Source organism: Myxine glutinosa, chromosome 11 (assembly GCF_964187855.1).
Source record: "Myxine glutinosa chromosome 11, kmMyxGlut1.1, whole genome shotgun sequence".
NCBI lineage: Eukaryota > Metazoa > Chordata > Myxini > Myxiniformes > Myxinidae > Myxine > Myxine glutinosa.
In genome coordinates this window covers 11,198,504-11,215,463 of record NC_136271.1, presented here as the reverse complement: position 1 = coordinate 11,215,463, position 16,960 = coordinate 11,198,504, and the positions used below count along the sequence as shown (strand labels likewise).

The following is a 16,960-nucleotide window of genomic DNA, read 5'->3' as shown; positions in this document are numbered from 1 at the left end:
GCTCGCGATGTCAAGGTCATCGGGCTGAAGGTCGAATTCCAAGTCGAACAACCCATAATGGATCTTTTCAGCAATTGGACGTGCTTGTTGTTTCGTTTCTTTCTTGAAAGCATCTTGCAGCTTAGTGGGTATTGTATACATCCATCTAACCTGGTGTAAACTTAGTGATTAGGGTGCTTGATTGGGATTCTAGGATCATGAGTTTGAATCCCGGTCGATCGCTGAATTAACGCCAGGGGGGTTGACTCAGCCTGTCATCTGTCCGAGGTCAGCAAATTGAGTACCAGCTTCCTGGGATGAATGATCCCGGTGTGTACCCCGGTTTAGAATAGGTACACCGTATCCCTGCACATCATAAGAGGCGACCAAGGGTTGGCGTCAGGAAGGGCATCCGGCCATAAAAAAACGTTGCCTCAAACAGGGAACCATGATTGTCATGGGGCCCGCAAGGCTAACCCCCGTTCTAGTGGGGAAAAAGGCCTTAAAATGATCATTCATTCATTCATCGAACCTGATCCCTTCCCATCTGATCAAAGAGTATCATGGTTGCATTTGCACCAGGATTTCGCTGCCGTTTCACCTCATCAACATTCTCCTCTTGGGTTTGTAGGCCAGAGCGAAATGCTCAATTCTCTCTCGTGCATTATTTATCTCCTCATCTCTCTGTCCAGCTACAAACCTTCATTGTTTTCTTTAATTATTTCTTAGTTAATAAATTTACTTTGTGCTACAATCCAATTCATGGTTGCAAATGTTGTTGTTTTTGTTTGTTGTTTATGTCGTTCTTTAGATGTGCTTGAGCTATGCTTAGCAAGGACCTTTCTGGGTCCAAATCCCATTTACATTTCGCTTTTCCGCAAAGCATAATCAGAAATGTGAGGATCAAAGAAAGCTTCAATAAAAACAAAATTAGTGCAAATGATAAGCCTCTTCACAACCACAAAGGAAAGGGTCGTGTGTGCATCAACTTCCAATGAGTGGTCCAAATTGTAAGGAAGTTCACGGTGCTCTTCACCCCATAAACAGTTATTGTGGATTGGCTTCGGTTTAGCATCATCAGCACAACGGACAGCTCCATCCAATAAATGTTCATCATTGGGTTCAAGGGTAAGGTCATGCAGAAGAGAAACATTTTACTTGTCTATGAATATGAATATGAATATTTGAAACATTTTACTTTGAATATGAATAAACAAGCAATTCGATGATGAAAATACCGTAGAACAAGCCGTACTGATTCACCTCCATGAAATAAATTACACCGGAAGCAAAATCATGAATTAAATATACTAGCAACGGTACCTGCCCTATGGGCGGGGCTCCAATTGGGAGGCCCAAATGAAAAGGCAAAATATCAGAAATTTAAGGCTTTTTTTTATTTTAAACGATTTATATAAACATCCGTTAAATCATATCACACGCAAATCATCAAAATCTAAACAGTATTTGTACAATTTCAATAAAAGCCACATCACTGTTCATATCGGTAAATATTATTCCATCGTGTTTGGAAAAACTGGAAAATTGGAAATTGGAAAAAATTTGGAAAAACAATATAGCCTATTTTACTCCAGGGCGTCCTAGGATTACCCACCCAAAATATCGTTGCGATCGGTTCTTCCGTTTTTGCGGTACCTGGGAACAGACAAACATTTGGTGAATTATAGTAAGATAAAAGGCAAACCTGTTCATCAATACCTTTGATTCCAAACTTGGTCCTGCGGTTGTATCTATTGATGAGTACCAGAAGGATGGCCAGCAAAGCGCAGACGAAGGCCGCGACACCAACTGCGATGTAAACCTGTTTGAAAAGGAGAGCACAGGTGGCCGTAACTCAAACGAAGATCCATCCGCATCCCCGATGGTACACTCTCCTCCATCCACCACACACTGCAGCTCCAAAATGTGTACACAAGCTATGTTTCCAAAATAAGTCCACCTTTAAACCAGACGTCGTCACTTAAACCTGCTTTTCACGTGTAATCTTCTGAAATCATCCCATTAGTGGCCCATCAAAATGTTCTGACAAAAATGACTTTTAAAGGTTATGTTTACTATTTTCTGCCATTGGACTTTGTAACTTGGGAATTGCGATTACATTTAAGGAAAGCATTATTGATTACCGATTGTACGCGCGCGCGCACGCACGCACACACACACACACACACACACACACACACACACACACACACACACACACACACACACACACAAATTCAGTCCTTCATGATCATGCATCCATTGACTGAGGAGGTTGACAGGAGTGTGGGTAATTAAAATACTGAGCAGCCGTTCATCTCCTGCCCTACCCCATTCCCACCCACACACTCCTCCTCCTCCTCCTCCTCTTTCCCAGGGGATCAAAATGTATTGATGGATTCGGAAGATGTCGGATTCCACGGAAACAAGAAAGCAAACACAATAAAGGTCACCAAGAAGATGTTTGGTGGATTACGTAGCTGCAAAAAATCTACTAGTAAATGGCATTACAAGTTAGGAGCGAGCTAAATGGGAAAAGCTGAAATTCCAGAAAACCTTGGCAGGGTAGGGCTGGAGGAGATTCGCGGTGAGGTTGAAGAAAGAGCAAAATGATGGTTAAAAAAGAATAAAATGTCTAGTTTCCAGATTGCGAGCATCATAATTGATAAATGCAACGTGCACAGATGAGTAAGAATAATGCTTAGCGACACAACACGATGGAGTCATTTTTACACTGACAGCGACAAGCAATACATCAGGGAATGCTTCGGCTGCAGTGGGATAATTTTGACCAAACAGTGAGTATAAAGAATTTAGAAATGTTCGCAATATGACAAAGTGCCCAAGACTTTGCGAGCGCGGTTTGGGGAAATGTTGAGGCTTGTCAAAGACCTGTGCTGCCTCGGCAAATAGAACAGAGAGGCAGGTCACACACATGACCGGCTCTGAATCCACTGCACATAAGTAGGGAATGGCTCCAGACGACCACAAAGCTAATAGCTATCATAGACAAAAACTACCAACATCAAGTCAGGTCTCATCAAGTCAACATTGGAGTGGTGGTTTGGCTTCTTTGGCACCTATCACAGCTATTCTTGGGCCTTAACTACCACTGCCTTCATGTACCTGGTGCATTCCTGAATGGATCAAGCAGAGCAAGTAAAATAAAGGGAAACTAAAAATCACATGTCACAAAAATGTTTGCTTTTCTCAACTCTGGAATGACAATGTAATCGCAATGTGATACATTAACACGAACGACCGCGCCGTGGTCACAACCTGCGACAAAACCCGGTGATGGGCCAATTGAGAAACGCACATTTACAGCAATCTTTAAAGATTAACAGCGTTTGGGAAACACTCATTTAATGCGCAATTAAAAGATGAACTCGACACCTATGATTCATGTCAGCCTCCCCACAGTATATCAGAACGAGCTGATTCGTCACATGGTCACTGATTGCTTCACCCTAATATGGGGCCGTTCAAAAATTACGTAACGCGATTTTGTAGCTTGCGTAACATAACGCTTTTTAAAAAAATTTTGGATACAGAATCGATGCTCGTGTAACAGCTAATGCATTGAACATGAAAACATGCACAGACACATAAAACAGGCAATGAAGGGAGCGGGAAACAAGAGGGGGAAAGAGGGAAGCACACAAGCACAACAACAGAGGAGAACAGGGACGTCGGTAGATCTGTGAAAGGGGGAGGGCTGAGGGAGGAGGGAGCGGTACATGGTATAAAGCAAATTAACACTTCTAGGAATTTCAGGAAATTAGTTGGGGATTTAAAGAGGCGGATTTGGGGTGTTTTAACGGGGGTAGAAAGGATCAAGGTTTTGGATGGAGGAAGATAAGAGATGGTGGTGAACATCTGTTTTAAAGACCTGGAGGGAGGAGTGGGATTGAAGAGATTGTGGGAGTTTGTTCCAGAGGCGGGAGAAAAGAGGAATGAAGGAGTGAAGGTGAGCAGAGAGTCTTGATTTTGTCAGTTTCACCAGAAGAGGTTTGCTGGCAGATCCTGTGCGTCCTGCAAGAATATTTGGAGGACAGAGCACAAACAGAGCAGGGGGAGCAAGGCCGGAGAGGAGTCGGTAGAAGACAGAAAGACCACCTACCTGCCTGCGGTGAGAGAGAGAAAGGCCCTCAGAATCAGCTTCACCGCGAGAGATTCCAATGATTCTGAATGGTTTGGTTTCAACCGCGTGAAGCCGAGCTAGGTGTGCCAAGGAAGGACTTCGCACGACAGAGGATGCCCAGTCGACGCCTAGCTTTGGAGGCCAGCTTGGAAATGTGGTTTTCCCAGGAAATATCATGGCAGATAGTGAGACCCAATAGTTTGAGTGACAGAACTTCTTGGAGAGGATTGTTGAGAAAGTAGATGGGAGGGTTGTCCAGTCGGTCTTTTTGGAGAGACATAGTAAGAGTGTGAGATTTGTCAGGATTGAAAGACATGTTTCACTTGTTTGACCAGTCTGTGATTTTGTCCAGGTCTGCAGAGAGTGAGGAGGCTGCAAACTGCCAATCTGAGGGATGAGGAATGGAGCGGCAGAGAGTGGAGTCATCAGCAAAGAGATAGAGAGGATTTTCCAGAGAGTCGGAGAGATCATTGATGAAGACCAGAAAAAGCACAGGGTCCAGAACACTGCCTTGAGGAACTCCAGCCTGAACAGGAAGGGGAGAAGAGACAATTCCATTCAGGGCTACACATTGACTACGACCAGAGAGGAAGTCCGCAAGCCAAGCGTGGAGATTTCCATGGATACCATATGAGGAGATTTTGGTGAGCAGGGCGGGGTACCAGACCGTATCGAAGGCACGTGATATGTCGAGGGAGACAGCTCTGATTTCCTGTTTGGAATTAATGACCTCCATCCATTGTTGAGACAGCAGAAGCAGAATGTCCAGAGTAAAATGACCTGGTCTGAATCCAAATGGATGATCCGAGATCAAGCCATTGGAGAAGAGGAAGGATTTGATGTCAGATGCGATGATGGATTCCATGACCTTGCTGATTATTTGGAGCAGGCTGATTGGTCTGTAGTTGCAAGGATCTGTGTTTGCACCTTTTTGTGTAAAGCGGTAATATTGGCTGTGGGGTGGAGTCAGGCAGTTTTGTATAAAGTGGTAACTCAGAACCTTTAGATCTCAAGCCAGCAACCTTAACTGTTAAGCCAACACCAGGCATACATACTATATAAGACTTCTTTGAAAGCTCTTCCTGACCATTGGGAAAGGAGGAGAGAAAGAAGGAAGGGGGGGGAGGAGAGAGGAAGAGGAGGCAGAGTTGAGAGGGAGGGATGAGAGAGGAGGAGAGAGGAAGAGGAGGGAGAGAGGAGGAGAGAGGGGTGGGGAAAGGAGAGGGAGGGGAGGGCGGGCAGAGAGGAAATAGTGGGGAGTTACAACGTAACTACTTGGAAACCTTAAGTAATAGTATATAGGACCCCTTTGAAATTGGTAGGTGGTTGAAGCAGAATGGGTGTCGAGAGGGAGGGAAGAGACTGCTGGGGTGAAAAGGAAATAGTGGAAAGGGGGAGGAGGGAGTGGGAGGAGGCCTGACTGCATCCCACTGCTTTACATCCATTGGGTGGACACCTGGCCTGACTGCACCCCACTGCTTTACACCCATTGGGTGGACAGCTGCCCTGACTCCACCCCAAATAAAATCATGTGCCACCATTCCATGAAGCAGCACAGATTAGCAGGCCTCAGGCCTTAGGCCTGGGTATTAGTCCATGGCTCATTGCAATTGGAATATTCCCAGGGATATAACCATGATGTATTATACATGCACATAAGCCGTACGCATGTTTTTGCTTCATATATGTGCATCGGTTTTTTTAAAGTGACAAAGCCGCTTCAATATTTGTCTGTGTCCGTCCATCATAAATGAAGAAGGAGAACCTTTCTAACCCACCGTGTTTAATTTTAAAGAGTTCTGAAGGGTAATTTTGAAGGGTTCTGAAGGGTAATTCTAATGGGATTCGTTCGTTTCTCGGCTTTGCCTATTTCATATTAAAAATGACTATGAAACGCTTCCTTCGGACACGGGTGAGATTTTATTTAATTATTGTACACCACCCACCGCACAAAAAAAAGTATATTTGTCTTCGTGTATATGGCTCACAATTGCCGAGTGGTTGGAACAAGAACATTCATTGGGACCGTTAGGGGACATGTATTGCAAAGCAATTCGCACTGCGTCATGTTAAAACATATGTTTAAATCATACAAAAGGTAAAAGTTAATTATTGCATGCAACCGCCTAAATCCTTCCTGGCTCCTGAGTTTTGTGCCACCATCATCTTGCCTGCTTTGTCCATGTATCCGAAGTAAGGTATGAACACTACTAGGAATATAATAAGGTATGAATGTACAACCAATCTCTACATATCTATGACGTATTGACACGATATTCCACTTCTACCAATACATGGATTGTTGCAATGACAGTCACACAGCGACAGTCACCAAATCATCCATTATTATAACTAGTGGGGTCACCCATGGGAATCCCACAGGCTTGGAGGTGTATCGTTGCGATCGATGCAGCTGTTTTTGCGGTACCCGGGAAAATAACGTTAGGCGGGAGTCCAAAGCTGAAATTGGAAAATCAATATAGCCTATTTTACTCCAGGGGGTCCCAGGATTACCCACCCAAAATTTCGTTGCGATCGGTTCAGTCGTTTTTGCGGTACCTGGGAACGGACGGACGGACAGACAGACAGAGACAGATGGACATTTGGTGAATTATAGTAAGATTCCCAACTGTAGACAATTAATATCGATCAGTATGAAAGTCAGCTTATCAATATAAGGCTCAGGTAAAGATTAATCGAAGGCCCGATTTCTTAAGAGCTCTTTTTTCCAAAAACATATAAATTATATCACCAAATATAAATAATAACAAATATATGCTTTTGCAGACAGCTAAGTTGGAAGACCGTAACCCACAATGCAGCATTAATTCATGGAGACGATGATTAATTGTAATTTTTAGCCCCCAGCCGGGTGTCAGGACAGATGGGGGTTTGTATTTTGGATGCATCAGCCCATCTGTCTGTCTGGAGCCTCTACTCAAAAATGGATGGACGCATTTCTTTCATATACGACAAATGTATGCAACAATATCTGGGAATGGAATAAGTGAAATGATTTTGGGAAAAGAGACAAAAGTCATGGGACACACGATTTTATTTATGAATTTTGGCAATTAAAATTTTTTTCAGGAGAAAATTGTACAGAATTTAATCTGGTTTTGGGGACCATTATTTATTTATATACACATTGTCTCCACTACCAACACACAACTTTGGGTCATTTATTTATATACACATCATCTCTACTACCAACACAGAACTTTGAATTATATATTTATATACACATTATCATCTCCACTACCAACACACAACTTTGGGTCATTTATTTATGTACACATCATCTCTACTACCAACACAGAACTTTGAATTATATATTTATATACACATTATCATCTGTACTACTAACACACAACTTTGGGTCATTTATTAATATACACTTTACCATCTCCACTGACTGAATGATGTACCATACTCTATGTTACAGAGCGTTGGTTCAGCCAAAGCAGTTTCTTGGCAAGGGGTCATCCTGCACTGTTTTCCCTCATAGAACAGTAGTTAAAGCAGGAATTTATAATTTGTTCAGGGTCTTTCGCCTACGCTTCACAAAGGACACCGTGGGATCTTTAGCGTCGACCAACTAATACCTGCCGATGGGATTCCCAGTTTAAGGTCCATCCAAGGGACCCACTAGACCCACTGAGGCGTGTGCACACCTTAGACCATCCTGCCAGCCATCCATCTCCATGACCAACACACAAATTTGATTTATTTATATACACTTGAATATCACCGCAGCTGACAAACCACCTTGAATTATTCATTAATCTATGTACAGTTTACCTTTGTACAAAATTTATTTATTTAAATGTAAAATCTACATGCGCCATTTTAAGGTGCAGTTGGAAGCTGCGGCCTCGGCGAGGTGGTTTGCATCCTTCGTTTATGAATTGCATCAGTCGATCATGAGAGCTTGCACGGTGGATTTGCCATACATTTGGAGGCTCCACTAAACCAATCCAGCCAACTTTCTCAATGACAAGAATGAAGGTCATAAAATGCTGGACCTCAATTCCAGTAAGTTATTTTTTCCACAGAGAGGTGTGACATATTTCCTCATAGGTCTGTGCATGGCAGCTGGGCTTGTTATATAAAATGATAATGCAACCAGTTACCAAAACTGTCTTACCCCAAATGCTTGTTCACTGCCCTTTTCCAACACTTTGGTTGCCTGGTCGAGGACCTCATCAGGTACTGAGGGGGAGAACAGCATTGCTGTAACAACTGCATGGTGTGCTGTAATATACGGCTGCCAGAGGCGGCACACATTCACGTTTGATAGAAACAACATTAGAGGCACGCGGAATGAGGTAGAGCTGGGGAGTCAGAGGCAAGGCCTGGGGAGATGAGTTTTGGAACAAGGCAGAGGAGTGATGAAAATAAAAGATGAGTGATGATGGAAGACTTGCAATTCGAGGATGGGGAAAACATTTGTCATAAAAAAGTAACAATGAGCAAAACAAAAAGGGGAGAGGACAATGTCAAACAACTAAAGTTGAGAACAAAAAGGTGAAGTAAATAGAAATAAACTAATTAAAGGAAAATTGGAATACACGAAACAGAGAAGGAAAAGAAGAAGAAAACAAAATAATCATGACGGAGCATTTAAAAATGAAGAGCCTAATGATAAAGGAAGAAAAGGGGGAAAGGTATAGAGAAAGAATGAAAGAGTGAGAGTAAGAGAGTGAGAGGGAGTGAGAGAATGAGAGAGAGAGAGAGAGTGAGTGAGAGAGAGTGAGGGAATGAGAGAGAGAGTGAGAGAGAGTGAGTGAGAGACAGAGACACCCCAAGCCCACATCCCGGTAATGGGAGACCCTTAGTTGGCGGCCTGATGAGACCGCTGGGTGATGGGTTTCTTCCACCACCACTCCCTCCCACCCTCCTTTCTGCTGTTGTGTGTGGTATAATGGTTTTCCCTTCGATGTGATAAAAAAGGAAACCTTATTTGTTTTCCTTTCGGTGTGATCAAAAGGAAACATTGTTTGGATTTTTTTTTACCTTGAGCTTCAAATGGTGGGTGACCGTTTTTGCTTTGTCTTGTTTTGTAAACACGGCCTTGTTTTAGCATTCCTCTTAGTAAAGTAAAAAGTGAATACCTCTTGGCCGCCATTGGAAATACTAGTGAGGTACCCATGCTATGGGAGGCCAGAAGCAAACAGACAATGCAGAAACGGTGAATGCTGAAGCATGAAACCAATAAATTCCACATTCCTGTAGCACCTCCAGTCGCACGTCAGACATGGACAGCAAGTTCGTGAAGGACTTCCATGAAAAACATACCCGTTCGCAAACAAACGGTTACGTGTGTTCCATACCCAGTCAATGGCGAATCTGCATATGGCGATCCGCAAATTTCACATTTAGAAAGTAGAAACCGTCACGGCATTTCGTCATTCACTTGAACTCGATATCTCTTTTTTCATTCCAAACAGCATAACTCCAATCACAAATGAAATAACATTAACATAAAAAATGAACTTTTAACAACATTCGTGACATAAACAAATATTTAAATCCTGATGTGAAGTTCCGCACGGTTGGGTGAACACAATTACGAATTCAAAATCGTACTTGTATTCACTCAATTCCAATCAACAATTGATACTTTAACAAAACGATTAACACGATTAACGTTTAATGATTTAACATTACGATTAGATGATGGTTGTATTGGGCTATCATCAAACCCGCGCATTGCCGTAATCTGTCCACTTCCGGATTCGCTGCAGGTTCGTAATTCTCATGAAAATCTAAATAGTATTCGTAGAATTTCAATAAAAGCCACATCACTGTTCATATCGGTAAATACTATTCCATCGTGTTTGGAAAAACTGGAAAATTGGGGGAAAAAAATGGAAAAACAATATAGCCTATTTCATTCCAAGGGGTCCCAGAAATACCCACCCAAAATATTGTTGCGATCGGTACAGCCGTTTTTGCGGTACCTTCGAACGGACAGACGGACATTTGGTGAATTATTGTAAGATAATTGGCATGCAAAATATCCGTGCAACCTGTCAGATGAACAAGAGGGTCGTTGTTTTGTGTTGGACGTATGCATGGTGGTTTGGATTGTGCAGCAAGGCCTTCCAGTCGAACCCAAACGTATTCTCACATTCTCACATTCTCACTCTGTCATTCTCTCTCTCTCATTCTTTCTCTATCCCACTCCCTCTCACTCTCGACAAGAAACGACAAATAGAGGGTAATGGTTGAAACAAGAAAATAAAGATGTAAAGACGGACAGAAAGCGGGAAAAGGAAAACAGCATGGAAACGACACATAGCGCGTAAGGGAGAGGGAGAGGGAGAGGGAGAGGGAGAGCGGGAGAGGGAGAGGGAGAGAGAGAGAGAGAGAGAGAGAGAGAAGAAAGAATACAAAGAGAGGATAATGAAATAATGTGATGCAGAGCCACACACTAAATGATCAGACACACCAAGCCGCCAAGATAACAAGGAGAAGATTGACTCTGGATGGAGCTGAGCACCTGCATATGAGTTCATGGTGAAGGAGAGAACGGCGTGGGGGGAAAGCAGTTCACACACGGTGCAGCACCGACAATGCAATGCCAATTAATGGCTGCTTAAAATGAACAAAGGGACAAAGTGTACCACACATTGTCAAAATCCATGTTTGATGGTCCAGTTCACAATTGAGGAATCGAATGAAGGAAGAACGTAAATTAAAGTCAGCATAAACTCACCATCATCTATGCTGTCCAAAGGGAATCCTGAAAAGAGAAATAAACGTTAGTAATTGTACGCTGTCTGTCTATGTGACATCATCATAATGTTCTGAAGGAAATAAAATAAAACTACAAAGCGTCAGAAAATGCAAAGCCTCTAGAGGTGTGGTAAGTGCCCGCTTTGTATTCAGACTTCTTCTTCCTCATGCAAAACATGACAAAAACAGCTAAAAAACATAGGGGCAATGCCCCTGGCGCTCACCTGGTAGAATTAACAGTACACTGCACTGACCAAAGGTATTTTAAACCAATTCCAATGGTTGCTAGAAGACAGGGCAGCATGTAGAATCATACTAACATAATCATAAGACTTTAAACAAACAAACAAAAAAAATACCTATTCTGGGGGGCAAACGCCCCCCACCCCCTCTTCCCACCCCGTGTACCTCCTCAGACCCCAATTTTTCCAATGCCTTGAATAAACATTGGTACATCATGGGCGATTAAGGTTGTGTTCAAGTTTCAGCAGAATTGCATGTGTAGTATCTGAGAAGAAAGCAAATGCCTATTTTGGGGGGCAACCCCCCCCCCCCTCCCCACCCCCCTCCCACCACACCTCCCACCACCCCCACCACAAACTTTAGTCACAACACAACAAATATAATTTGTGCAAAATTTGGTCGCAATCCCATCAGCGGTTTCAAAGAATAAGTTTCAAGTGTTTACGGACTGACGGACGGACGGACTGACTGATGGACGGACCGACGGACGGACAACGCGCCATTGCATAACCTCCCCTGAATATTTTGTTCCAGGTGAGCTAACTAGATCAGCACTAGGTATAGCGCATATCTCCGCGAGGCTGAACAGTTTACGGTTTATATCCACCTAATAGGCTGGATCTGGATCTGCTGAGCTGAAGCAAAATCTGATTGGCTTGTTATTGTCATCTAACAAACTCAACCGCCACCACATTTTGTAAAAATCCATTCACAACTTTTTGAGATATAATGCTATATTATATATCAATTTTGGTCCCCATTTCTCAATAGTGAAGAATAACCAATAAAAATTTTAAAAAAATTATTGTATCCGGATCCGGATCTTCACCAAAATCTAATCAATTCTTCCTTGTCACACACCCAACCTGTCCACCAAATTTTGTCCGAAACCATCTAGAACTCTGAGAAATCTTGCACACAAACAAACAAACAGACAGTGGTGAAAACATAACCTCTGTCCATCGTAGATAGCGGAGGTAAAAATACAAACAAAATGACTATTTTAGGTGACCTTGACCTTTCACCTTTTGATCTAAAAAACAATCGGCTTCTAGCTCTTAATTGGTGAACCGATTCAGTGACCCAATACGCAAATCCTTAAAATTCCAGGTCAATTGGATTTTATGTAACGTTGGCACATGTTTGGCATTTTTATGTGACTTGAGATTTTATTTGGGATTAATGGGATTGTATGTGCCGTTGGCACACTTTTGACCAAATTAATTTATTTTCTCCATATTCTCATAACAAAGTTTTTTTGGAAAATTTGATGACAAAAGTTATGGCCCGGACAGATACACAGACAAACACATGGACACACGGAAGTGATTGCCAAACTCTGTCTCCCGCACTAATAATTGTTTTCAAGTAAATGTCTGTCTATGAGATGTGTACACTTCACCACAATACTTTAAGTTGCACAGAGTGCTTTATAAATCAGGCAATGCCAGAAGAGAGGGAGAGTGAAGCTCTCAAGGAAAAAAAATGCAGGGAATAAATGCTCAGACGGATTAGGTGATGACAAGAGACCCACTTTAGGTAGTAGGTTGTAGACAGCAACCGCTCAGGGTAGTACTACTGTTCGGAGGTAGGAGCGTTAAAGTGGTGAGCAGAACCATCTTACACTCTCCATATCAGGATTGCTGGTCTTACTTTCTGTCTCGCTCAAACTTTTGTTTCATTTGTCAATGCAGCTCTTTTATTCAAGGTGTGACCTCGATGAGGACTATTATAGTCCATGGCTGAAGACTTCAACATAAAAATTTTTAAAATCCACCACCATACCAGGCAAATGGCCAGATATGGAATCCAGGCGAGGGCATTTGTAGTTCTGCAAGCTAATGTGAATATCTAACGACAAATCCAGGTAAGGCTTCAAAGTGCAAGATCAATGAATGAGAATAATGTGACTGATGTGACATCATTGGGAATGAATGAATTTAGAGCCTCGGGTGTCATGCTGCTCAATTTCTCATTACCTCCTTTACCTGGCTGATGAAAAAAACCCACGTAAGCAACAATGTAAAGATTAACGACATATGTGATCGTAGGCCTGCTAAAAGTAAATTCAAAATCTATCTGCATTATCACACTTTAATGCCACCAATATGCCAATGCTAACAATTGTAGATGTTGCTGTTGTTGTGAAGTTTTCTCAGTGAAAGGATACAATGCTTTTCACTGAGAGTGTCCGGCAATGGTCCGATATCACGATATTTTGAGATTCCCCCCCCCCCCCACCCCCCCCCTCTCATCCCCCCTTCCCCCAAGAGTGGTGGTGGTGGCTGGCAGGGGAGAGGGGGCATGGTGGGCAGGGCCAGATTAATCTTTTGTGGGCCTCGCACCAAATAAATTTGTGGGCCCCAATTTGAGGAGCCATTGAAAAAACAAATCTGCACGGGTGGTACAGCAACCTCTTGATTTAGGACATAGTTGCGTTGTTGAAGGTGAAGTCGTTTAAATGAAAAACGTGTAAATAAAAACAAATTTCCCCATAATGAATTTTTTTCTTTTTTTTTTGTAATAATAATAATAATAATAATTTTTTTTTGTAATAATAATGTAAGAGGTGGAGGTTAGGGGGATTGTTGCCTCAATCCTCATTTTATTGTCCTATTATTAGCTCACATGGAATGAGCCCATTTTTGAGGGTTACACAGTGTTTACAAATAAACAGGTTATCGTGTGTTTCTCTGTTTTTAACGTCGGCTTCAATAATCCTTTTATTTTACTGTTTTATTACTCTCATCATCATTGTTCAGCTATAATTTTTATCTCACATAGAATGTAGTTCCAGGGAGCTTATGGGATGTCATGTCGTCTGTCCGTCCGTCCGTAAACACTTGAAACTTCTTCTCCGAAACCGCTGATGGGATTGCGACCAAATTTGGCACAAATGATACTTGTTGTGTGGTGACGAAAGTTTGTTCACGGCATTACAAAAGATCGGGGTCTAAGGGGGTGTACCGGGGGTCAAAGTGGATCCAGGTTTGACACCCCAAAATAGGAATTTGCTTTTTCCTCTGAAACTACACACACAATATTTCGATGAAACTTCACCACAACCTACATCAGCCATGATGTAGCAAAGTTTGTTCATAACACGAAGAAAATCTAAGTCTAAGAGGGTCTTCGGGGGGTCAAAGTGGGTCCAGGTTTGACCCCCCCCCCCCCCCCCCCCCCCAAAATAGGTATTTGTTTTCTTCTCAGAAATTACACATGCAATTCTGATGAAACTTGACCACAACCTTCATCACCCGTGTTGTACCAAAGTTTGTTCCTGGAATTAAAAAAATCAGGGTCTAAGGTGGTCTATGAGGGGGCTTGCCCCCCAAAATAGGTATTTCCTTTTTTTCTCAGAACCTTCACACACAATTTTGATGAAACTTCACCACAACCTTCATCATCTGTGATGTACCAATGTTTGTTCAAGGCATTGGAAAAATTGAGGTCTTAGGAGGTATGGGGTGGGTTGGGGGTTGCCCCCTAAAATAGGTATTTTTTGTTTATTTGTTTAAAGGCTTATGATTCTGTTCGTATGATTCTACATGTTGTCCTGTCTTCTAGCACGCATTGAAATTGGTTTAAAATACCTTTAGTCAGTACAGTACACTGTTTATTCTACCAGGTGAGCGCCAGGGGTATTGCCCCTATCTTTACTATTACAGTGGATTATTTTATTGAAATTATCATGTTTAAGATCCACCTAGCATTCCTTCTCCAGCAGTAGAAGGTCCTCATTTGAGAGCTCCTCTTGGTGCAAGTCCGGCAACTCCTCTACATCACCCTCCTCCACCTCATGAAAGCAGCCAGTCTGTCTCGGCCATTTCGATGTTACGTCGTGTTTTCAACACATCATTATTCTCGTTGAAACCCTTAAAGCCATGAACAAATTGAGGGCAAAGTGTTTCCCCCATACACCATTCATAAAGTAACGGATGACTTCCTTCCAAGACCGCTCAACATTAGATTTAAAAAAAAAAAAAAAAACACCGTTTAGAGGCCATTTTTCCCCGCAAAGCGGGGGTTGGCCTTTTTCGGGGACCATGGTTGTTGTTGTTTTTTGGTCCCCTTTTTGAAGCAATGTTTTACGGCCGGATGCCCTTCCTGCCGCCAACCCTGTTTGTCGCCTTTTTATGACACACAGGGAATTACCAGTGAACTGGTACTCAATTTACATAGAACATCCATTATTGTAAAAGCCTTCTAGAATTCCTTTACAGTCAGTCATCTGATCATTATCATTATCATTATCAGCAAAATTTCACCAGGTTTACAAAATGTTCTTCGGAGATAATACACCTTGAATATAGCAATCACTCTCTCGTCCTCATATCACCTGTACGATCACCTCTTTCATACCATCCTAAAACATAAATTTTGACTTTAGTAGTGATGGCCTTCCTCTGTCTTTTGTTCACACTACTAACCTTGCGACTCCACGGACAGTTTCCAGTTATTATTGCAAGGCTTATGCTTATTACAACGGCACAATTCACGCGCAAAATGGGAAATATTTCATTACACACACGATGCTATGATGGAGGGTTTCCGGACACCGAGGGAGTGGGAAGGTTAGGGAGAGGGAAGGCAATCTAGCCAGCATCCAGGTGTAATCACGAACATCTTTTCATGCTGTTCAGTGTAAAAATGTAATCGCAGCGTTACTCACGCACTCAAATCGCATAATTCCAATCGCTCATGAACGTAAATTAAAAAATCGGGGTAAATGCCAGGCGTGCACTATTCCCTCATACGATTCACTGCATGATCAAAAAAACAAACCCTCATACGATTCATTGTACGATCAAAAAACAAACCCTCATACGATTCATTGTACGATCAAAAAACAAACCCTCATACGATTCATTGTACGATCAAAAAACAAACCCTCATACGATTCATTGTACGATCAAAAAACAAACCCTCATACGATTCATTGTACGATCATAAAACAAACCCTCATACGATTCACTGTATGATCAAAAAACAAACCCTTATACAATTCATTGTCATATCAAAAAAACACACCTTCATACGATGCATTGCCTGATCAAAAAACAACTCATACGATTCACTGCAGGATCAAAAAACAAACCCTCATACGATTCATTGTACGATCAAAAAACAAACCCTCATACGATTCATTGCCTGATCAAAAAACAAACCCTCATACGATTCATTGTACGATCAAAAAACAAACCCTCATACGATTCATTGCCTGATCAAAAAACAAACCCTCATACGATTCACTGTAGGATCAAAAAACAAACCCTCATACGATTCATTGTACGATCAAAAAACAAACCCTCATACGATTCACTGTAGGATCAAAAAACAAACCCTCATACGATTCATTGTACGATCAAAAAACAAACCCTCATACGATTCACTGTACGATCAAAAAACAAACCCTTATACAATTCATTGTAGTATCAAAAAACACACCTTCATACGATGCATTGCCTGATCAAAAAACAACTCTCATACGATTAATTAGGCGATCAAAAAACAAACCTCATATGATTCATTGCCTGATCAAAAAACAACCCTCATACGATGCATTGCCTGATCAAAAAACAACTCTCAGACGATGCATTGCCTGATCAAAAAACAACTCTCATACGATTAATTAGGCGATCAAAAAACAAACCTCATATGATTCATTGCCTGATCAAAAAACAACCCTCATACATTTCACTGCACGATTTTTTAAAAAAACCCTTATACAATTCATGAGATGATCAAAAAACAAACCCTCATACAGTTCATTGTGCATTGTGTTTTTGAAATTACTTCTGCCACCGAAAGTGGACGGAGGTTATATGTTTTCACTCCTGACTGTGTCTGTGA

The 16,960-nt window shown here is 42.0% G+C and overlaps 1 protein-coding gene across 1 annotated transcript in view; it reads right to left on the bottom strand.

Annotated features, from left to right (window-relative positions):
* LOC137417037 (BDNF/NT-3 growth factors receptor-like) overlaps positions 1–8,354 on the bottom strand; it is a 452,816-nt gene extending 444,462 nt beyond the window's left edge. The window contains 3 exon segments of the mRNA XM_078786250.1: positions 1,699–1,833; positions 3,259–3,310; positions 8,271–8,354. Of these exon segments, the coding sequence (XP_078642376.1) occupies positions 1,699–1,833; positions 3,259–3,310; positions 8,271–8,354 (271 nt within the window).
* Between the last annotated feature and the right edge of the window lie 8,606 nt (positions 8,355–16,960).